This window comes from Balaenoptera physalus (assembly GCF_965194825.1).
Source record: "Balaenoptera physalus genome assembly, chromosome: 9".
Lineage (NCBI taxonomy): Eukaryota > Metazoa > Chordata > Mammalia > Artiodactyla > Balaenopteridae > Balaenoptera > Balaenoptera physalus.
In genome coordinates this window covers 71482319-71506431 of record NC_138888.1, presented here as the reverse complement: position 1 = coordinate 71506431, position 24113 = coordinate 71482319, and the positions used below count along the sequence as shown (strand labels likewise).

At 47.0% G+C, this 24113-nt stretch overlaps 1 protein-coding gene across 2 annotated transcripts in view; it reads left to right on the top strand.

Annotated features, from left to right (window-relative positions):
• Positions 1-24113, top strand: part of NT5E (5'-nucleotidase ecto) — a gene marked incomplete at its 5' end in the record, with an annotated part of 45559 nt that overhangs the window by 1026 nt on the left and 20420 nt on the right. For both annotated transcript variants that reach the window (XM_082473980.1, XM_082473979.1), the window contains 2 exons: positions 14600-14822; positions 19900-20088. In XM_082473980.1, coding sequence (XP_082330106.1) covers positions 14600-14822; positions 19900-20088 — 412 coding nt within the window. The remainder of the gene's footprint in view (positions 1-14599; positions 14823-19899; positions 20089-24113) is intronic.

Below are 24113 nucleotides of genomic sequence, written 5' to 3'. Positions count from 1 at the left end.
TACCAGACCCTGCTGTAGAGGTTTAAACACAGAAAGAAACTTCCAGAGGAGGCCAAAATGCTGAAAACACTGGGTTTCAAAGGATTGCAGTAAAACCAGTTTAGCAGAAGAGATTTAGGAAGAGAGTCCAACTTAAGATATGAGAGGCTCTTAAAACATGTGCAAGAGTTTAAGTCCAAGTTCCCCAGTGCTCTGTTAAAGGTGATGCCTTATTTGTTAGACTGAATTCTAGAAAAGGAGCAGAGAGGAGTTACACAGTAATAAATAGGTATGACTTTTGTAAGTCAGACCAGCACCAAGTTTAACCCTGTGTAAAATCCTAGAGTAAAGGGATTCCGTGGAGAAACTGGGGGCAAGAAATCCTAGGAGCTTTAGAAGAAGAACAGAGCAGGGGTCCAGGGAAATCTGTGAAGTCCATGTGTGTGCATCTGGAAGGCAGGGAGAGGTATGGTACAGGCTGGAATACAGAGGGCTAATGGCACACTTTGTATCAGAAGAGCACAGAGGTCAGCAAAGCACAGTGCTGTATTTCCGCCCCCCCCCCCCGCCCCTGGAAACTTGGAGAGAGGAGGACAGGAAAAGATAAGAGGGTAGAGTTGTTTTGTTTGGGGGGGTTTTTCCAAGAAAGCCCATTGTAGAGAGATGAGAGAAGGGCAGAGAGCTCTCCTCTCCATTCTGATCGTTGGTTTTAAGGTTATCAGGGATGCTCAAAGCAGCAGCAATACAAAGGGACCCCTGAGCCCCAGAGTTTATCTGGGGAGCTTGCCAGCATCTGGACTCCACCAAAGAATCGTGGGTCTCAATAATTCCGTGTGTGGCCTCTTAGCATTCTTATCTCCGCAGCTCAACCTGCCTGATGCTTTGCCCTAAGGTAACAGCAGAATAAATATTTATAAAATTGACTTGTTACTAGCCTACATTGCCATTTCCTCTGAGGAAGAATAAACCTTACGTAAGTTTGTTTTGACTTCATGTATAAACCACAACTTTCTAAACTTTTCTTTTTGTGACACTCTTTTCTCCACAGTTGTGTAGACTCTTTTTGGTGAAAAAAAGATGGATAATTCCTAGTTTTCCTGAATAATAATGTTTTTCTCTTTAAGTCAAATTAAGCTCACGGTGTTAGTCATCATATCAAGTGTTTGTGACAGGATGCTGGGTAAAGCCGAAGCAGTCTGCTGCAAGTTACAGCCCATCACCACCGGGACCTTTTAGAATACTTTCTATTGGATGGAATTACTTTCTTTTCAATTTCACTAAGAAAAAGTGGACTGGGGCCTGAGGAAAACTGGGCAGCTTATATAATGTTGGCAGGGGGTAAGGAGGGGGAGGAGGGTCAACAGCCGGGGTCCTGATAGCATCTTATTAGACTTACTCTGTGCAGTTCTGGGGTTTGACAAACATGATTTGACCTGCGTAAAATCCTAGTTCTCGCGTTGCTTTAACAAAGCTCTGCCGTGTTCTGGGTTTACAGAGGTTTTTCACTGTCATTTTGCTTATACTGCTCTCAGGGAATTTATCGCTGTTCTGCTGTTAATGTTCCTCCCACGCCCACCCACCTGCCGCTACATCTTGACTCCCAGGAAGCTGGAGATTTAGATCAGGGTGGAAAACAGTTGTGCAGGGGCATCTCCAGTTCTCTAGAAACTGGACCTGGTTCGAGGAGCCACATCTAAGGATGCGTGGGTCTGGAGGGCAAAGGGGAAGCTACTAGAATCTAGCTTAACCTCAGGAGTTCCCTAGACCTCTGGACCCGCGTGTCCCAGGGAGAGAGCTGGAGGGGTTCTGATAGCTCTGGAGCCTAGGACAAGCCTGGGGAAGACCCCTGGACCCAGCTGCCAGGCAGAAAACTCTAGAGGGAGAATGTCACAAGTCGCTAGTTGGTGTCGCTGTATTGGCAGAGGGACAGGAAGACAGCTCAGATACGCATCCAATGTGCATCACCATGTGAGTTTAGCACGTTGCTTTCTCTGAGCGTCCTGTTTCCAACTGCAAAACAGGAGGGATCACCCCTACCCAACGGTGTAGGAGTTTTGCAAGCGATACATGAGATAATAAATGTAAAAATCCCTAGTACCCTCCTGGCTCAGAGTACTCAGTAAAGGTTAGCTCCATGTGCCCTGCCAAAAAAAGCAAAAGTTGTGAGGAATGGAGGTTTGGGTTTTCAGCTCTCAGTTTATCTGATTCTGACTGCCCCGCACAGCCTACCACCCTCCTCCAGCCCCTCCACCATCTCTTCTAAGTCCCATTGTCTGAACTAATTTTTCTTTACCTTTTTAAAAAAATTTTTATTAAAAAAAATTATTTTTAAATGCTAATCACGTAACACCATGTAGCAGTTTGTATTTGCAAGGCTCACCCGAGGTTTGATTATTATTTTTTTTGGACTGAGCTATTCTTTTTTTTTTTTTCTTTTCTTTCCTTTTTTTTTTTTTAAACATCTTTATTGGAGTATAAATGCTTTACAATGGTGTGTTAGTTTCTGCTTTATAACAAAGTGAATCAGTTATACATATGTTCCCATATCTCTTCCCTCTTGCGTCTCCCTCCCTCCCACCCTCCCGATCCCACCCCTCTAGGTGGTCACAAAGTACCGAGCTGATCTCCCTGTGCTATGCAGTTGCTTCCCACTAGCTATCTGTTTTACGTTTGGTAGTGTATATATGTCCATGCCACTCTCTCACCCTGTCACATCTTACCCCGCCCCCTCCACATGAGCTATTCTTAATGTTTCCTCATCGAGCGGTGTCACTCCGTATCTACCCCATACGTACACTGTGCATTGTGCTCCATGGAGACCTCCACACATTTTAGCATCTGCTCCCCCAGGATGGGTTTGGAGATCGCACACATCGTGCTGCAGTTCCACAAATGTGCTGCCCCAAACAGCCTCCTGCAGGTCCCGCCTGGGAGGATTTCTTTGGGATCCAAACCCAAGGGCAGAATTGCTGGCCACAGCGACTGTACTGTAAGGACCGCCAGATTGCTTTCCTGGAGCCCTCTACTCACCACACCCACCCCCAGGCAGATGCGACCCCCGCATCCTTACCCCCGCTTTGCATCATTCTCCAGCTTTCCAGGAGGTGTAAAATGACATCTCATTGTTTGATCTTGTATTTTTCTAATAACTAGTGAATTTGATATGTTTGTTAACTTTGGGGGTTTCCTCTTCCCTAATTGCATGTTCACATACTTTGCTCTTTTTTTAAAAATTAGGTTTGCTCTATTTTTCCTGATTTTCAGGAATTCTAAGTGTTGATCTGTAATCAATTTTAGACATTGCAAATATCTTCTATTTAGGTTTAGTAATTTTGTCCGTAGTGTCTTTTCATTGATCAGAAATCCTCCACTTGGTATATATCAAATTAATTTTTGTTTTGTGTGTGTGTGTGTGTGTGTGGTTTGTGCTTTTGAAAGTTTACACAAGACTTTGTTCATTTGGAGCTTGTCATCCCCAGCGCTCGTCCCCGGAATTCAGAGATGGGTACCGTTCTCTCTGCCTTTGAGAGATAATGAATCTATAATCTGGGGCTATGCCATTCAGCAGTCTGGGTCATCAGTTCCTCATCTGTAAAATCTGAGGTTCCTCACATCTCTAAACCAATGGCATCCTAAGAAATGTTTTGATTCCATTTTTAAAAATTTATTTTATTTATTTATTTTTTTGTTTATTTATTTATTTTTGGCTGTGTTGGGTCTTCATTGACCCGCGTGAGCTTCTATTTATTTTCTTTCTTAAACAAATTTTTTTTGGCTGCATCGGGTCTTTGTCACGGTGCGCGGGCTTCTCTGTAGTTGTGGTGCACGGGCTTCTCTCTAGTTGTGGCGTGTGGGATTTCTCTTTCTAGTTGTGGCGCACGGGCTCCAGGGCGCATGGACTCTGTAGTTTGTGGCACACAGGCTCTCTAGTTGAGGCGTGCAGGCTCAGAAGTTGTGGTGCGCAGGCTTCGTTGCCCCGCGGCACGTGGGATCTTAGTTCCCTGCCCAGGGATCGAACCCGCGACCCCTGCATTGGAAAGCAGATTCTTTATCACTGGACCACCAGGGAAGTCCCTTGATTCCATTTTGACTTAGTGAAGGGGCAGGAGGATGAGGCACAGGTGCAGAGGCAGGAATCTGCAAGATGGATCAGCCCGGACCAGAACAAGGTGGCAGGAATCAGGGGAGATGAGATTGTGTATGGTTTACAGGCCACCCTGAAAAGTGTGGGCTCTGCTTTGTTGTCATGGGGAGCCACTGGAGGTTTCCGAGTAGAGGGACTGTGGTTAATAAAAAATAAATATTTTGTCTTTGTCTGCAGTTCCTGCACATAGCTCCCCAAACTCTTGAGGATGAGTGTCCTTTGTATGCTAATGAGGTGATTGATAGCTGGGAACCCCTAGGCAGCTTCAGAATGAGGGCTGGTGGCCAGAAAGACCAAGCCAGGATTAGAGGGTAGGAACTTTCAACCTCTGGGGAGGGGAGGGGGCCCGGAGATTGAACTAATCACCAGTTGTCAGTGATTTAATCAATCATGTCAGTGTGATGAAACCTCCATAAAAATTCCTAAATGGTGAACACATTGAGGTGCCGGGAGGGTGGTGTGTTCAAAGAGGCCGCGTGCACCCCTCTACTTGTACATCTTGTACCATGCGTGTCTTCCATTTGGCTGTTCTTGAGTTGTATCCTTTAAAATACACCAGTAACAGTAACCAAAGCACTTTCCTGTGTTCTGTGAGTGGTTCTAGCAAATTATCAAGCCTGTGGAGGGGCTTGTGGGAATCCCTGACTTATAGCTGATGGGTCAGAAGTACAAGTGACCCAAGACTTGCAGCTGGCATCTGAAGGGGCAGGCTTGTGACTCTGAGCCCGGGATTTGTGATCTGATGCTCACTCCAGGTAGACAGTGTCAAAATGGAATTGAATTGTTGGACACCCAGTTGGTAACCGTAGAGAACTAAAGAACTGGTTGATGTGAGAAGACACCTCCCGGCAACAGAAGGAAATCCTAGTTTTGGAAGATGAGCAGAAATGGATGGGAGGGCGAAGATTCCAGAGAAGAGGAGGGGAGAAGAGGCTGGGCAGTGGTCTAGGTGGGAGATGATGGGGCCTGAATGCAACCGGGCAAAGTGCTCACGTGCCCACGGCACAGAAAGCCAAACTCTGACAGCGGGAGTTTGCGTCAAAGTCAGGGTTTATTGCAGGGCGCCAAGCAAGGGAGTGGGAGATGAGCCTCAGATCCACTCCAGATTAGTCTTTGAGTTAGGGGTGTTTTTAAAGGGGATGAACAAAGAAGCTGGGATTAATCATTGTCTTGTGACATGTCTTGTGACATTTCTTAATTGCGGTTTCTGGAGTCAGAATGTCTCCGGTTTAGGATTCTCTGCCCAGGTGGTCCATGGCTCCAGGGCCTGTTAGGAGAACAACCTGAGTTTGTACCTTAATGATGAAATCTACAACGGGCAATCTTCCTCCTCTGACTCTGGTTGATTACTGTTCAGTTAGCATGTGGTTGAGGTCAGAGGGGACAAGAAAGGAAATAAAGTTTTGAACAGAGAGATTAATCATAAACTCAGTAAGGGAACTCGGTTTTAGGGGGACTCCGGTTCGGAACTATGGTGACGGGGAAAGAAAGGCTGAAGCCACCGGGACCAGTGTCAGTAGGCAGGCAGCGTGGCACAGGGCTGTGAGGGTGAACTCAGGGTGACTGTCTGGGATCAGGTCCCCCTTCTACCACTTAAAATCTATGGGCTGTGAGCAGGTTCTTGGATCTCGTGGAGGCTTCCTTTCCACAGGAGTAAGGTGGGTGTGATGGCGGTCTTCCCCCCATAGATTGCTGTGGGGTTTAAAGGAGATGATAATGCATGGAAAGTTCTTTGCACGGTGCTGGCCACGGTCACCTTCTGTCGGCAGCAGTGGCTCAGGAGAGGTTATAATCAAAAAGTGACTAAGAGGGTTCAAGCCGCGGACACGGGGAGAGTCAGCAGTGTTTAACACTGCACCTCAGGAGTGCAGAGGTGTAGTAAGCTTACTCCCTAACAGCTGAAGTCTGTTATTTCCAGCTAAAGGCGTTTCCTGAACTTACTGGACATGCTTGTCCCCTGTAGGGCTGTGGCAGACAGAAGCGGTGGAAAGAGATCTGGACAGGACCTCAGGACACCCAGGTTTTACTTCTTGGCTTTTGCAGGTCATTATCTATGTGGGTGTGGGCAGCAGATTCCTCCACTATGAAACAGGGCATTTGGAGAGGGTGGTCTGCCCATGTCATTTCTCAGCGCCTCAGCCCCTGCCCGGCGTCTGTCTTGCTTCTAATCTGCCAACATAACTCGGTTTGTGCTGGGACTGAATTTTACGCACAAGTCTAAGTTTGCCTGACAACGCTCTTATTTCCCCTTCACAGTCCCTTTCATGGCAGCTGTTTCCTTGTGGAGGGATGGCTTGGGTCTTCTCCCAGGTACCTGCAGGTGGCCACTGCTTCCAGACAAACAGGTTCCCAGAATTTTGGATGGAGGGTTACCTTCTTCGTAATAGTAAGTGGTGGCCAAAATGGGAGAATGATGAGCCCAGGTTCAAGCCTGTTGTCTTTGAGGTTCTTTTATTCATTCAGTCCACAAACATTCACTAGGCACTAGCCTGTGCCAGGCTCTGTGCTAAGTGCTTTGGGCAGTGAACAAGACCTGCCAGGGTGAAACTTACTGTTCAGTGGAGGGGACCATGCCCGTCTGAGCCCTTCTTAACCACATAAAGAGGCTAGGTAGGACCTATGAAGGGGATGAGGGGGGAGGAGCAGAGCAAAGCAAAAATGACTGAAATTCTAATACCTGTGCAAAGGGATTCTCCAGCTAAACATCTTGTCTGCAGAAGACAATGCTCGGGTACCATATATGCCCAAATCAACAGTGGGCATGTTTCCCCTCCTCCCCAGAAAACCAATCCCTAAGCAAAGAGAAGTCACCTTCTATTCAAGTGCTTCATTACAAAGCCTCTCATATCGAGGAAACTAAATGACTTTATCTTCAATAACAAAGCAGATGTTCTGGGAAGACAGACTAGCCTTGCTGGTTTGGGAAGCTTGAAAGAGATATCTAATGGCAGTGGGGTTTTTGTTGTTCTCTTTTTAAAAGCAAAGAAAGTTGGTAGTTATTCCTAGAGCTCAGACCTCAGAAGTTGTGCGTGTCTAGTGGGTTGTGGATCCTCGGGCCTCAGTGATGTGAACAGTCACCCCCCGACCCCAACCCTGTCCTGTGGCTGTGGTCCCGGACGTTATGCTTCCTCTGTTCCAGTCTGAGTTTCCACACCAGAGCTGGGCTGGGTGAGACCAGCCTCAGGCACGGAGAGGAGGAAGCAAAGGCAGCTTCTTAGCTCATCTTGTCCTAGCCATCTGTGTTTTCTTAACTGAAAAGGGGAAGGAACCAAACAAATCCCACAGCAGATTGACAGCTTTCCCCACTTCACTCACAGATACCTCTGAATGCTGTGTAAGCTCCCTCCCTGGCTGTGTTCTTCAGCTGTGAAACCAGAACTTGAAAATCCTCTTGATACTTCTTTTCCCTCTCCTGAATAGTTGGTTCTACATAGAATCCAAACATTCGCTGGAGCCTTCTAGCTGCTCCGAGATGTAGTTAAACCTGCCTGGAACCCAATTAGTTGAGCAGGTAATTCTAAAGGTAACAATGGTATGGGTATTTTGCATGTACGGAGAGCTTCTATGGCAAATGTGAAATGCTGTCTGTTCAGTACTTGTTTGTTCAGTCATTCATTCAGCAAACATTGAGGTGCAGGTAAGCTGGATTAAGCCCGGGGATCTTTTCTGCTATTCAATCAGATGCCACATTCACCTGCCAGGGCCTAAAACTGGGGGTGTGGCGTGCAACCCAACACCAGAAGTGGCCACAGCGCCAGAAATGTACCACCCAAAGCAGACCTATCTTGTGATCCTCCCCACTTACAGTTGTTGCTGAGTCTCCCTGAGTGATTGGCAGCTGAGCCCTGTTGTGTGATAGACCAGATTCTCCCCTAACCCTTAAATTAGAGGGTTTCCTGCAGACTCCTTCATGGGACGAGCTAGTGTCTAAATGACTAACTAAATTCACGTGTTGCAAATTTCTGATATATGGCTTCTTGACATTACCACAATTGAGTTCTGCGGATTAACACAGAAATTCTTTTCTTCTGTGTAATGCATCCTGCACTGCTCTTAAATCAATGCTTCTTTCCTTCGTTTTTCTTCCACCTGGATTTAAGCCTCTTGTCTTCACTTGGAACATTTTTGACTATCTCAGCCCTCATGTCTTCATCCCCTCATTTGTTAATATAGCTGACGTCATTTGCGTGGGAGCGTCCCCTGACCAGGTGAAGCTCACACCTGGAGCCCTGTCCATCCTTCACTGGCAGGGCGGGCCTGCGTCTTTGCCAGGCTCTCTCACACACGTCCCCGTCTGTGGTTCCCACTTGCTTTATGGATGCATGGATGTATGTGTTTATGTCACGCTCTCTCCCTGTCTGCCCTACCCTTCCTGAGGACAAGGACCAGGGCCGTGTTGCTTGGCACTGTAGAAACCTGGAAGAAACCAGTGGGTTGTTGAATGATACTCATCCCTTCCAGATGCTTGTATTTTTTTTTTATAGTTTTATTTATTTATTTATTTATTTATTTATGGTTGCATTGAGTCTTCGTTTCTGTGCGTGGGCTTTCTCTAGTTGCAGCAAGTGGGGGCCACTCTTCATCGCGGTGCGCGGGCCTCTCGCTATTGCGGCCTCTCTTGTTGCGGAGCACAGGCTCCAGACACGCAGGCTCAGTAGTTGTGGCTCACGGGCCTAGTCGCTCCGCGGTGTGTGGGATCTTCCCAGACCAGGGCTCGAACCCGTGTCCCCTGCACTGGCAGGCAGATTCTCAACCACTGCGCCACCAGGGAAGCCTGCTTGTATTTTTTAATATTCTTTTCCATTATGGTTTTTCATAGGATACTGAACATAGTTCTCTGTGCCATGTAGTAGGACCTTGCTGCTTAGCCATTCTGTATATAATAACTATTTTTTATTTCTTTATAATTTTTATTGAAGTATAGTTGATTTACAATGTAGTGTTCATTACTGCTGTACAACAAAGGGATTCAGTTGTACATGTATATATACATTCTTTTCTTTATATATTCTTTTCTAATTTTTTTTTAATTTTTTTTTTTTTTTTTTTTTTTTTTTTTTTGCTGCCCCGTGTAGCATGTGGGATCCTAGTTCCCCGACCAGGGATCAAACCCGCGCCCCCTGCATTGGAAGCGCAGAGTGCTAACCACTGGACCGCCAGGGAAGTCCCTATATATTCTTTCACATCATGGTTTACAGGCGCTTGTATTAGCAGCAGTTTGGCAGAATAGTTAAGGTCCCAGATGCTAAAGCCTCGCTTTGTTCAGACCCCAGCTCTGCCGCTTGCTAGCTGTGGAAGCCCCATGCCTTAGTTTTCCCATCTCTATAAAGGACAAATAATAGCACCTACCTCATAGCATTGTAAGAATTGAATGAGTTCATGTGTGAACAGGGCTTGGCCATGTGGCATGAAAGTCTTAACTATTAGTATTTCTTTTTGTCATTTTTTTGTTTTTAACATTTTTTTCTCTTTCTTGAAATTCCCTCATGTCAAATTCACTGGTAATTTTCAGTTCTTTGTAGACAAAACTGGGGCTATGAAATGTCCCCTTTCTAATTCAGATACCCTATAGGTATCCTTTGATAGACCAAAGAGTTGATCCTCTTGGTAGATTTCCAATAGAAAGAGACTTCAAAAAGTTCCATTTTCTTGCCAACTGCCATCATGAAATCTGTACAACGTTCACATGTGCACACACAAGACACTGAACAGTTCAGAAAACTTTGTTTAAAAATCTATTCACCAACAAGTGCCAATAAGATATTAGTGGAAATATAAATTAAAACACAGGAGGGACTTCCCTGGTGGCACGGTGGTGGGAAGCAGCCGCATAGCACAGGGAGATCAGCTCGGTGATTTGTGACCACCTAGAGGGGTGGGATAGGGAGGGTGGGAGAGAGACGCAAGAGGGAGGAGATATGGGGATATATGTATATGTATAGCTGATTCACTTTGTTATAAAGCAGAAACTAATTGTAAAGCACACAATTGTAAAGCAATTATACTCCAATGAAAATGTTAAAAGAAAAAAAAAGAATCCGCATGCTAATGCAGGGGACATGGGTTCGATCCCTGGTCCGGGAAGATCCCACATGCCGCGGAGCAACTAAGCCTGTGCGTCACAACTACTGAGCCTGTGCTCTAGAGCCCGCGAGCCACAACTACTGAGCCTGTACGCCACGACTACTGAGCCCACGTGCCTAGAGCCTGTGCTCTGCATCAAGAGAAGCCACCGCAAGGAGAAGCCGGCATCACAACGAAGAGTAGCCCCCGCTCGCCACAACTAGAGAAAGCCCGCGCGCAGCAACGAAGATCCAACGCAGCCCAAAATAAATTAATTAATTAATTTTAAAAAAACATACACAGGAAATGAAATAAGAGGACCAGGCGGTGAATTGTGAAGCAGTTGGCTAAGCTTCCAAGCTTACTGTCTGGTTCACCTGCTTCCAAGCAGTTTGGTTTCTCTTGTTTTAAAACTAAGTATCACTTAACTACTATTTACCAAGTGTTTTTATATCCTGCCTTCTGAAAAGTTTCAGCGGCTCACTTACCAAATCATAGGTGAAAATGGAGCCCATTTGAAAGAAGCAGGTCGTTTTACTATCCGTTCAGTAAACACCTGCTGGGCGCTGGTGCCAGGCGCTCATCTGGCATCACCAAGGACACTGGGACAGTCAACACCACTCCTGCCTCCGGGAGAAAGATGTGTGAACAGGCAGCGGCAGCGAGGCGTGACGGATGTGGCAGGAGGGCTATCTGCGGTCATGGCGCCACGGAAGGCTTCTCACGGAGCTCACACTTGAGCTGCATCTAAGGCAGCTCATTGCATGCAGGTGGATTAGTGTTCCTGGAACTGAGGGCACCTGGTCTGGCAGAAAAAACGCGACAGCTCAGGGAGATCAGGGAGGGGCTCGCTCATACGGCGTCCGAGGAGGCAGGACTGGGATTTCGGTGGGCAGTGGGGAGCCTCGCAGAGACTCACAGCGGCGCTGGAAGCAGTCGGGTGGGTGTTTGGGGACGCGAGTTCTGGGGGCCCGCGGGGTGTGGTCGAGAGGTGTGTGAGCCTGGCGACCAGAGACCGGCTCAGAGACTCTGGAAAGGTCTGGGTGAAGAGCGATGAGGCAGAGTGGGGCATTGGGAGCGCAGAGAGGAGGGGACCCCTGGAGGGGGCGGTGCAGGAGCAACGGGGCTTGGTGGCTGGTTGGTCGTGAGGGGAAGGGAGGGTTGCAGTGCTTCTCCAGGAGTTTCTCTGAGGTTGTGGAGACTCTTTCCCAACACCTGGGATCACAGGCATCCTCACAAGTGTCTCCTTCACTTGTTTACTGAGGGTAAGTGTCCTGCTGGAGGTCCACGGCCGGATAGGGGGGAGCGGGGAGCCATGGGGAGGGTGGGAAAGAGGGCAGTGAGCACCAGGTCACTCCCAGGCAACTCCGTGGAGCGTCTCCTGCCTTGATTTTTGTAGGAAGAGTCAGCTGTGTGTAGGAGAAGGACATTTGATGGAGATTTTTCTGCTCATTCATTTATTCATGCTCTGCTCCAGGGACTGTGCTGGGTGATACGGGGACTCAGTGGGCAGTTGTGGGGTCTGCTAGGGCTGCCTGAGGGGACCATCGGAGCAGAGAAGGACAGCTAACTCAGGGAGGACCATGAGGGTTTGGGGAAGTCTTTCTTCCAGAAGGACCATCAGACTTCAGGAGCTAAGGCCATTAGTTGAATAAGGTAGTAAAGGCCTGGCATGGGAAAGGAATGTTCTATCTCCCTATCTATGTATCAATCGATCATCCTTTATCTATCGTATGCAGAGAGACAAAGATCAGCGAGAGCATGGAAAAGTACGAGTAGTCAGGATTTTCTTTCCAGCGCTCACTCTGTACTAGGCCTTATGCGAAACCCATTACATCCAAGCATAGAGGTGAAGAAGGTTGGAGTCAAACAAAAGTGGCTCTGGTCCCAGCTCCACCACTTACTAATCGTGTGACCTTGAACGACTGATTTAATGTCTGTAGAGCTCAGTTCTCCTCTGTAACATGAGGATAGTAATAATACCAACGTCACAGCACGAAACCAGATTTGCTCTGCAAACTCACCTTGCATGGTGTGTGGCGAGTGCTTAGTAAATGCCGGCTCATTTTCATTACGACTTTTGTTTTATTCATTGACTGCTCTTCTGGAGGAAACTGCAGTTTAGAAATGTGCCTGAATCACAGCTCGTTAGTGATGGCGCCAGGCCTGGCTGCTGCCTGGGGGTGGGTGTCAGAGGGAGGCTGGAGGGGAAGGCGAGACCAGACCTCAAAGAGCTCAGGACATTGAACTTTATCACAAAGGCAGTGGGGAGCCTCTGCGGGACCTTAAGGTCAGACCGACAAGTTCAGATTTGCATTTTAGAAAGATGATTCTGGCAGCAAGATGCATGCAGGATGGTTCAGAGAAGGCGATGGTGGCAGCTGGAGGCCCGGCTGGGAAGCTGTTGCAGTTCCCAGGAGGAGTGGCCAGGGCGCAGGCAGGTGGGAGCAATGGGGTGGGCTGAACCGGAGCATTTAGCCAAAGGGGAGGGATGCTGCTGGGAGGTGTGGGAGAGGGAGCGAGGGGGAGGGATTCAGCTGCCCTGGGGCTTCTGGCTGTACTGACTTGGGAGATGGTGGCACCTGGACCAAGATGGGAATCCCAGAGGCAGGGGCTTTGAACCGGGTGAGCTTGGGGTGCCTGTGAGACCCTGGAGGGCAATGTCCACGTGGCAGCCGGACAGACAGATGCAGAGTCAGGAGAAAAGACAGGGCAGCAGATGTTCAGTTTGGAGTGGAAGGTGTGAGTGCCAGGGAGATCGTTCAGGCACCCGTGCACCGCTCCAAGCATCCGGATCAGGGCTCCTCTCCCCGCGGGGCAGAGAGGGGAAAAGGCAGCCAAGGTCACCACTTTCAGGGCATTACACTCAAGTCCAAGGAGGAGACACCAAGCAAGACAAATAAAGGAAAACTAACTTCAGCTGTTGCTGAGTGCTAGCAATATAATGGTAAAGTGTAAGGCGGCTGACTTACTGGATAATCTCTCATGAAGAGCTGTAGGAACATTCATTTTTAAAAAAAACTTTACAGCTAAGCAAGATAGTTATTATAACCTCATAAGGCAGACTTATTTCACCATAGAAAAAAAAACATAATGTTCTAAGAATAGAAGAGAAAAAGGCAATTACCCAAGACTGGGAGAACCTTTAACTCGGTCAGCCTTTAAGAGGGAAGCAATTAGGTTAGAGGAAGAAATAAAAATGAGCAGATACTCAGAGATGGAGGAAAAGGCAAGTTCAGAAATTCTGAGTTCGGTCGGGGAGACAGGCACATGGGAACATGAAGACACTGTGCTGCTTTCTCCGTGGAAACACAGTGCACGTGAGGACACGACGCACATGGCCCTTTGAGCCCAGGTACCCAGGGGGCACCTGCCAGGCAGGTGAGGGGCTCCAGGGCTGAGCAGGGTGGAGGTGGTGGGACGCAGTGGCTCAGGGAGCCCTGCACGCGGGGAGGACCCCACGGGCATGCAGAGCGCACCGCTGCAGAGGGGAGCGTGGAGGAAGGAGAAGGGCGGGGCAGTGAGAGAATATGGGGGGGGGTTCATTTACACAGAGGGGTCACCAGCCAGCACTTCCAGGCCTGTTCCCAGATGACCCTCAAAGTGGAGCAAAATCGGGTGTGGTGGTGAGAAAGTTTGAGACTCACTGGTTTAAGTACTAAGTTAGCAAATCAGCCTTGGCAGCCAGAGCAGGTGGGTGCTTGCCCCCAGGAGGTGGGCTTCTTCCAGGAGGCCCGTGGACAAGGGGGCGGAAGGCCTTTGAGGAGGTGGCTGGCATGTTGTGTTTTGTCAGCATCACCCCAGGGGAAGCTGCCAGACGTCAAAGTGGTCATCTTGCCCCCTATAGCCAGTCCCAGAACAGTGAGGAAAGGGAGCGAGGGAAGCAGGTGGGAGCAAGGGTTGTGTTAAACCGTGCCAGCCCCTCCCAAAGCCCTGGCTCTGAGCCCATACAGACTCTTGACCTGTGCCAGATCTGGAAGTGGCAGGACAGTGGAGGCCCAGCCAGGTCTCTAGGTGACTCCTACGCACATTGATGCCACCTTTAGCAGGTGGTGCGGGCCCTGGGGAGCAGTTTTCAAACCAGCCTGATGATCTGGATGCCCCTGGGCCCTACCCCGGGGCCCCAGAATAAAGTCTCTGAGCCTGAGGAGGGCAGCGGTCATGCAGGCGGCTTCCTAGGGCTCTGCCAGGTTTGGGAGCCCTGTGCCAGGGTAACTGTTCTTTGGCCACACCGCGTGGCTCGCAGGGTCGCAGTTCCCCGACCAGGGATTGAACCCTCATCCTCAGCAGTGAAAGCACGGAGTCCTAACCACTGGACCGCCAGGGAATTCCCCAAGGTAATGTTCTTTAAAGTATGCTTTTACTGGCAAATCCAGAGTACCTGATTCTTTTTCTCTTTTCCCTTTCTACCAGGCACTGGGAAATCACGAATTTGATAATGGTGTAGAAGGCCTGATTGATCCACTCCTCAAAGAGGCCAAATTTCCAATTCTGAGTGCAAACATTAAAGCCAAGGGGCCGCTGGCGTCTCAAATATCAGGACTTTATTCGCCGTATAAAATTCTTCCTGTTGGTAATGAAGTTGTAGGGATTGTTGGATACACTTCAAAAGAAACCCCCTTTCTCTCCAATCCAGGTATTTTCTTCTTTTACAGCACTTGTTGCTTGAAAATAGATGCACTAAATCAGAGCTTGGCATTATTTTTCTGGACCATTGGTTAAAGTAGGAAGGTGTGGTATTGGACATGTGTGTTCTTAGGATGACGCTGAAAAACCAGTCTAGTGGCTTCCAGTTGCCCTGAGTTACTTCTTAAAGACATTTGCTCTCCTGCTCAATGAACTTATTTGTTGACATAAACAGTATCTTTGTTTAATTCAGTGCATTCAGAATTGGACGAGAGGGCCGTTGATATCCAGAGCTGAACAGTACAGAGTCACTCACTGGAGGATGAGAGCCACGTGACTCATGCCCTTCTTCCTGTGGAGGCAGGGAGCCCAGAGCCAGGGTTTTACCTCAATTTACCTCATCTTTCCTTTTCTAATATGATTATTACATGTCCAGTTAACTCTGCTTTCTCTGTTTTTAGTTATTTATCTCTTGCAGTTTTAATGACTTTGTTGTATCTGGCTTTCTGGGAAATGTATATACATTTTTGAATGGTCTTGTGTTTGTGTGTGTGTATATATATGTGTATATATTATCATACAGGAGATATATATATATCTATATCTGCTATATCTACTTATACACACACACACACACACACACACATATATATATATATATATGTATATATATATATATATGTATAACCCTAAGACCATTCAGAAAACATTTTTGAGCCACTTTTAGAGGAGCACTTTGGCAGTAAAAACAAAAAGATGTTTTTTTTTAAATTTTCCAAATCAGTGTTCTTTCCATATTTGAAGAAAAAAGGGAAATAAGGGTTTTCATTAAGAATGAACTGATAAAGGACATCTAATTAACAATTAGAGAAGTCGCATGTTTGTTGCTGCTGTTTAAAATAGTCGCAGGCCATCGGAAACAACGGAAAAGGTCAATGGTTGGCCCTGAGCAGCTCTGGGGGCCAGAGGGTCCTGCAGGGCTTGGAGGCAGGGCTGGGCCGCTCCCCACGGCTGGGGACCTGGGGCTTGTCAGGCACCCCAGGCGGCAGGTGGACGTCTATCCCACGGTGACCAAGCCTTTGCACACGGTCACCGGCTGTTGCTGAGGTCATTGTGAAGCCACAGAGGGCAGCCACGGACGTGATGAGTCACTGGCTTTTTTTTTTTTTTTTAACATCTTTATTGGAGTATAATTGCTTTACAATGGTGTGTTAGTTCCTGCTGAGTCACTGGCTTTTGAAGTGTTTTAGGAGTGCTCTTCTGCCTCAAAGGGATGTGGTCCCACCGGAGGGACCTGGTGTACAGTCTCGGGCCGCCCTCCACCACCCAGCCTGACCTCTTCCTCTCCCCACCCCTGCAGACACCGCTGTGCGGGCTGATCAGACCTTCCCCGGGGCTCAGGGGATGCTGCCTCTCTGAACCACCTGGGGCTTTCCTGCCAAGAGGCCAGGGTGGCGATTACAGAGTGAACCAATCACCGACATGGGTAGGGCTGGAGTAATGTGGCCCAGTTGCCGCAGGGCGCCCTCGGGTGGGACGCTTCTGCTGTGGGTCCCCGTCACCCCCAGAAAACGCCTCCCCCTCGTCACATTTGTCCTCGCTCTGGGCTTCCTGCATGACTGCAGCAGCCTGAGGACGGAGCTGGGTCTCCTCTCACTGAACATCTGGAACCCAGTAGAGTGGCCGGCTGAGGATCTTGGGCTAAAGATGTGGACGTGTTGAATAGCTGAATAATTATGTGTCTCCATAATGTATATTCCATCCAGGGGGTTTTGAGTTCATTTAAGGCGGCATGTAATTAATGCCATAGGAGAGTCATAAACAAAGTCAGGGAGGGAGAGGGAGGGGTTCCGGTGAGCAAAGGACGTGACGGCCGGCTTGGGGGTGAGGTACACACGATGAAGACCTTGCTTGGCCTCTCCAGGGTGTGCGAGGCATCTGGGGCAAAAGGCATTCCAGGAGTGAGGTCAGAGTCACCTGCTAGGACACAAGCTCCTGAGGACAGGGACCTGCTGGGTGCCAGCACAGGGGAGGTTCCCAGTGAAAGTTGCTGGAATGAACTCGTGAGAGCAGGCAGGTGTGGGACCACAATCCCAAAGTGGCTGGGTGTTCAGTTTTCTGGAACATGGGTTCTAAGCAGAGAAAGCTAGAAAGGGGGGTGAGGACTGGATTGTCAGGCTGAGGAGTTCAGCATGATTTGGAGAAAAGCATTACCCCTCCTTTAATAGCCACCAGTAAAGGGACTTCCCTGGTGGTCCAGTGGTTAAGACTTTGCCTTCCAATGCAGGGGGTGAGGGTTCGATCCCTGATCTGGGAGTTAAGATCCCACGTGCCTCGCAGCCAAAAAACCAAGACATAAAACAGAAGCAGTATTGTAACAAATTCAATAAAGACTTAAAAAAAAATTTTTTTTTAATTGTCACCAATAAAAAGGTAGAAGGGGAGTGGGGTGGTGGAGAGACAGAGGGCTCCAGAACTCAGCCCACCCTGTCTGGGACTCTGACAGCACCCCGTCTTAGTTCTTTACCAGGTTACAACAGACAGGGGCTCCGAAGGGGCCGTGCTCTTTCCAGCAGCTCTCAGGAGAGAAAGGCTGCACCGTGCAGGGACCAGAGCAGGAGCTGGGCAGGGGTGGAGCAGGACACTTGCTTCTCCCAAGACCACAGCCCAGCAGCCCGGCTCCTCCTACAGATCTCTGACCCCGAATCCAGCCTCATTCCTCCCGTGCTGGTGACCCACAGGTATAATTTGTATTTCTAGCACATTTAATTTATTTTAGCTAGATAATGGACTTCCTCTCACTCCCCTCATGATATCCTGAAATATATCCCATGCTTTCTGTATGTTGAGATGACCGATCCTGTGAGGTTTCTGATGTGTTAGGAGAACACATTCCTTTGTCCTCAGAGGCCTTTCTCTCAACTTTTTTCTTTCTTCTTGCCAGCCACACTGAAGTAGAGGACGGTAGCGTTGTCTGAAAGTCTCAGCAAACATTTATTCAGTTATTCATTGATTCATTCCCCCTGAGAGCTTGCCTCTGTGCCAGGCACTGTTCTAGGCATCAGAGATACTGACCCAAAAAAAGCCCTGCCCACTGGAGCTTCACGTTTAGTGGGAGAAGAAATAAATGAGGAAAATGTTTGGTGCATCAGAAGGTGATAAATGATATAGAGAGAAATTAAGCAGGAGACGGGGTGGCAAGTGGGGCGTAGGGGTGAGCGCACCTTGTTGTTTTAAGGAGAGACTCAATGAGCAGCTCACAGAGATGGTGACATGGCACTGAGGGTGACCGGGGAGCCCTGAGTTTCTTGGGGTGACTGGCAAGAAGCAGATTATTCTTGATGGCCTCATGGCAGACAATGGTGGCCAAGCTGTTACACCTCTTGATTTTTTTTTTTGAAAAAAATCAATATTTATTTACTTTTTAAAAGTAAAGTAGGATTGGCTAGATGATTTCTTTTTTTTTTAATTGGGGTATAGTTGCTTTACAATGTTGTGTTAGTTTCTGCTGTACAGCAAAATGAATCAGCTATATGTATACACATATCCCCTCCTTTTCAGATTTCCTTCCCGTTTAGGTCACCACAGAGCACTGAGTAGAGTTCCCTGTGCTCTACAGCAGGTTCTCATTAGTTATCTGTTTTATGCATGTTAGTGTATATATATCAATCCCAATCTCCCAGTTCATCCCACCCTCCCTTTCCCCCCTTGGTGTCCATGCGTTTGTTCTCTACGTCTGTGTCTCTGTTTCTGCCCTGCAAACATCACCTCTTGATTTGTAAATGTTGCCTGTGAGTTACTGACAGCACTGCGGGTCCCGTGCCACATCTGTGAGCCACTCGTTTTCAGGCCATCTGTCTGGGATGCCCCCAGCTTTGCCATCAGCCATGCTGTTTATTTTATGTGCTCATTGGCACATGTTGGCTTGACTGATTCGAGAGACTCCAGAGTTCCCCACTGGAGCACACGGAGACCCCCAAACCCCACGGCATCACAAGGGATGAGTTTTAACAGTCCTGTAGCTCCTTAGAGAGTTGAATACTTTTCACACTGGAGATGGCAGACTCCTGGGTTTCGAAAGATCGTTACGAGACTGATTCATGTCTCGGCATTTTCATTTGAGAGATGGCTCTGAGATATTTGCATAAGGGAATCTGGATCCTCTAGAGGATCCCGAGTCACAGGCGGCTGGATGTGACTTCAGGGCAGCGTGTCTGTGTTTGCAGTCACCTGTGTGCCAGTCAGAGCCATAAGCCCTCAAGCCGCGCTGGGGTTTGGCCACAGGGGTAGCACTTGCCTGCGACACACAGAGCGCCCAGCTGGGCAGTCACACCCACACTCACCAGCTGCACCAGTGGGCAAGCTTCCGCTCCCACTGCGTGCGGGGGCGAGCCTCCAGGGAAAGATGCGCATGCTCCCCAGGGCCGGCAGTCCTTGGATGAGACACCCCCCGCCCGCTGCCGACTAATCAGAGCTCCGTGATGCTCTAATGCTGACCTTAGCCAGTGGACAAGACAGAGTTGTCAACGGTGTCGTACGATTGGCATTCAAGGGCTGATTGCTGACAGAGCTTCAAGTGTGAAGACTGATTATGTTGAACTTGCAAACAGAGCCGTAGAGTAGCTAATCTGGTTGGTTTGTTATTTTCAGCTTTATTGAGGTATGATTGACACCCAGCACCTGTATGGGTTTAAGGTGTGCAGCACAGTGATTTGGCGTAGATACAGTCCATCATGCTTATGTGCTCAGCCATGCTCTGCACTGGCCTGATGGAAGTCTAAATATACAAATAGATGTAAGAAAATAGAGACATTCCAAATCTGAAGCCTCCTCACAGTTGGAATTTGAGTAACATAATATCATCCACAACCTTAAACCAGTGCAACATTAAGCGAATGCAAATGAGCATATTGATGTGAATTTTTATTGGCTTTGTAGAGATTTTACACTGAATTTATAAATAAGTTTTGGTCTTAGTAATTTAAGAGCTTTAGGAGGTTAAGGTGTTTGTATTTGGTATGCTTGTATAATAAGCAATATAATAAAAATTGTTGTCAATAAATGTCCATATTTATTTTCTTCCTTAGGAACGAACTTAGTATTCGAAGATGAAATCGCTGCATTGCAACCTGAAGTAGATAAGCTAAAAACTCTAAATGTGAACAAAATTATTGCACTGGGACATTCTGGTTTTGAAACGGATAAACTCATCGCTCAGAAAGTGAAGGGCGTGGACGTAGTGGTGGGAGGACATTCCAACACCTTTCTTTACACAGGTAATGGCAGCAGGAGGGCTAGATAATATACGTTACATATATAGTATAATATATACATGTAATAATGTACATAGGTGATGCACACTGAGTGGTAACATGTATAAATCTTACTCAAAGAGACTTTTTAAAAAATTTTATTGAAATACAGTTGATTTACAATGTTGTGTTAGTTTCAGGTTTACAGCAAAGTGATTCAGTTATATGTATATGTACATTCTTTTTTAGATTCTTTTCCATTATAGGTTATTACAAGATACTGAGTAGAGTTCCCTGTGCTCTTCAGTAGGTCCTTGTTGGTTATCTATTTTATACATAGTAGTGTGTATGTTAATCCCAAACTCCTAATTTGTCCCTCCCCTGCTTTCCCCTTTGGTAACCATAAGTTTGTTTTCCATGTCTGTGAGTCTATTTCTGTTTTGTAAATAAGTTCATTTATATCATTTTAAATTAGATTCCACATATGAGTGATATCATATGATATTTGTCTTTCTCTGTCTGACTTGCTTCACTTAGTATGATAATCTCTAGGTCCATCCATGTTGCTTCAATTGGCATTATTTCATCCTTTTTGATGGCTGAATAGTATTCCAATGTGTATATGTACCACATCTTCTTTATCCATTCATCTGTTGATGGACATTTAGGTTGCCTCCATGCAAAGAGACATTACTAAGAGTAATTTATTAGTTTCATGAGTATGTCAATTCCATTCATTTATGTAAATTATAAATATATTTAACATACACATTCAAATATAAAAAAGGTTACTGAGACCCAACTAAAAGTCATTGTACATCAAAAAGCAACATGCCATATAAAAATTTTAAGCATAAACAACATAATGTAAATAAGGCCTTCACAGCTCAAGGTGACAGGGCTTGATTGGTAGGTTCACAGGTGGCAGAAGCTGGAACTCTGGGCTCAAGCCCTAACCCTGCAGCATCCCAGGACTGTGGTACCCTAGAAGCCACAGGCCCCCGTGCTCTTGCGAGCACTCTCTCCTCCCTCGATTTCTTCCCCCCTCCTCTCCCTTCCCCTCCCTCCCCTCTCTCCTCCTCCATCCCCTCTCTCCATCCCTCCCTCCTCCTCTCCCTCTTTCCCTTCCCTCTCTCTTTTCTTCCTTCCCATCTTCCCTCCATTCCTTCCACATGTCTCTCTCTCTCTCTCTCTCTTCCCTTGGTGCCAGGTAGTTTTAGTTAGAAAAAGTCTAACTCTTTTTTTTTCCCATTTGAACCTATACTGTCACAAAACTTTTGGGTCCGGCTCAATGAGTCTTTCCCACCATGCCCTCTCCCTGCCCCAACCACTGCTTCATGGGGCTTTAAAGTATTTTCAAGAAAAGGAAGACGAGCAGGAGAGCCTGCTGGAACTGGCTTCTATCAGCTCTGGGAAGGATGACTTCGGTGGGGAACAACCCTCCCCTTGGTGAGGTCGCTGCTTCGCCCGTCTCTATGTGAACTATCTCAGGCGATCCTATTTTTATAAAAGCAACAATTAAAAATACCCAAAACAGTAAGAAATGTCCAAACGTGTTAAAAGTTCTCACTAAGAAGAGCGTACGGGTCATTTTTAATTTCTTCTTAGCACCTTTGAGTATTTTCAAATGATGAATGCATGTCGCTTTTACAATGAGAAAAAGAGAGACAAATTATAAAAAAAAAAAGAAAGAAAGAAACACAGTATTGGGTCAGAAGTCCTCATTCCTGGTTCACTTGAAGGACCTTGAGTAGTCACCCTCTCTGAACCTGTTAGCTTCGCTTCAGAATGTCAGTGACAATGCTCCAATGAAATCCTGCAAAAGAGAATGTGCCTTTTGGTAAGGAGATGAATTTAGTGAATGATGAATGACTGGATGAAAGAAAGATTTGAGGATAAAAATTACAATTTGCTTATCCATAAACCTTAAAGTAGATAATTACAATCTCTGGAAAAAACTGCCTGTAGAGTCTTAGTCATTTATCTCACATTTCATGATTGCTTACCAAGATTAAACTTGTTCTCCTGAAAATATTCAATTTGGATATTCATCATTGTGAGGAATGAACTTAACAATTAAAGGTAATTCCAGGACACAGTAGAGGATGAGGCATATTTGCTTGTTTCAATAAATTTTCCCAGCCTTGAAAAACAAACAAACGAAACAACAACAAAAAACAACCCTCTGCTGAATTGCCTTTGGAATTAGCACGAAGTTAAATATGATTGGTTAATCAAATTAGGGTTAAAATAATACATCTTTTGGAATTTTAGCAAGTCCTCCTTGCTGAGAACCATTTCAGCACACACACACAAATACACTCACCTGAAAGAGAATTTCACAAAGTGTCGGGATTGCACCTGATATTTTCTATTCTGTAATTTAATTTTTTTTAAATGCTGGTGACTACCTGTTAAATAAGGTTCATTGTCTTGTAACCAGTCCATATTTTTAAAACCTCAGCTTTAAGTGGGGCACGACCAAAATAGCACATGGACGGTTCCCCTCCAAATAGTGAAGCCCCTGCAGGTTCTCTGGATTACAGCCACCGTGCACATGCAGACCAGACAACCCTGGTATTGCCTGACCATTCTCACGTTGGGATGAAGAGGAGAGGACTTCCCCGTCCAGGCTTGCAGAATGTCAGAGCTGCAAGGATGAGGGCTAGAATGCAGACTTCTAAAGGATTTAAATCCTAGAGTTAAGGAACTGGTCCATGCTGTTGCCTTTGGACAAAAAAGTAGTAAATTGTGTGCAGGTTGGAAGATGTGGCAGGTGTGCCAGGGGACTCTCCTCGGTGTGTGACCCTTGAAGGCAGACAGGCTCCTGAGACGCCGTCGCTCTGTTTGCCTCCCACTATTTTAACTGAATTTTGGATCATGCAAGCCCATCGGTTAGCTGTGGCCTTGGTGAGTGTAGACGTCCGTTCCTCCATCTGCACAGTTAAGGAGTTACAAGTGTGAAGTCTATGATCCCATCTATTCAAACACCCTGCTCCCTAGAAAGGCATCCATGCCAAGAGCCTGATTGCTTACTTTCGGGAATTTGGGGAAGTAAAACATTTCTTGGTAGAATACTCTCTAACTTCCTTAGGTTACTGCAGTGACTTTCTTTATACCTCCAGCTCCTTTGAGGCTCATACCTCCTGGTTGCCCTGTCTCCCCCCTTATCACTGTCACCTAAGCCCCTCCCCAGTGTCACCAAGAATTTAGCACCCAACGTCCTGTCTTCCTCTGCACTCAAGCTGCTGCCTGCATCCTGGCTGAGTGTCTATATGGATGGTGGAGCCAATACCCAAGTTCAGAGTCCCTTGATCCTATCAACTCGTGACTGTCGCCTCCTTTTCAGCAACCTCACTTCTGGGACCACAGACTGAGACCTAGTCATCGTCCTGAATTGCGGCATGCCCACAGCCCCACTGCCCACCTCCCTCCTCTCCTTAAGGCTCTCTCACCCTTATTCCTCTGCGAGGCGGCCTGCAGCCTCACGGAAACCTCGGTATGGTGAACCCTCCTCCCCTCCCAGCCCAGCAGGTGTCACTTCTCCTCCTTAGCCTGGGAGCGTCCATTACAGACTCACCACCACATCTCTGGCTGACACCTGGAAGGCGGGTGCCCAAAATTGTTGAGTGAATGCCAACAGATGTAGCTCCTTTAAAAGTAAGATCTTTTGGGACTTCCCAGGTGTCCAGTGGTTAGGGCTTTCCTGCTTCCACTGCTGGAGGCACGGGTTTGATTCCTGGTCAGGGAACTAAGATCTCACATGCCGCATGGCGTGACCAAAAAAAAAAAAAATTTTTTTTTTAAGTAAGATTTCTTTATTTGAACAGCTTTTTGTATTAAGTACCTCATTTGTATTGCTTCTGGATTTTGGCACACATTTCTTGAATATGAAATTCAAGCCTTTTCATTGACTTAGAGAACATAAATGATTTTAATGACCACTGTATTTTGTTCCCAAAACAAATGGAGTTCACAGTTTAAGTATAAATAAAACCAGGAAACCTTAGTGTTTGTTCTTCCCACGGCAGCCAGAGGCTGGTACTCGA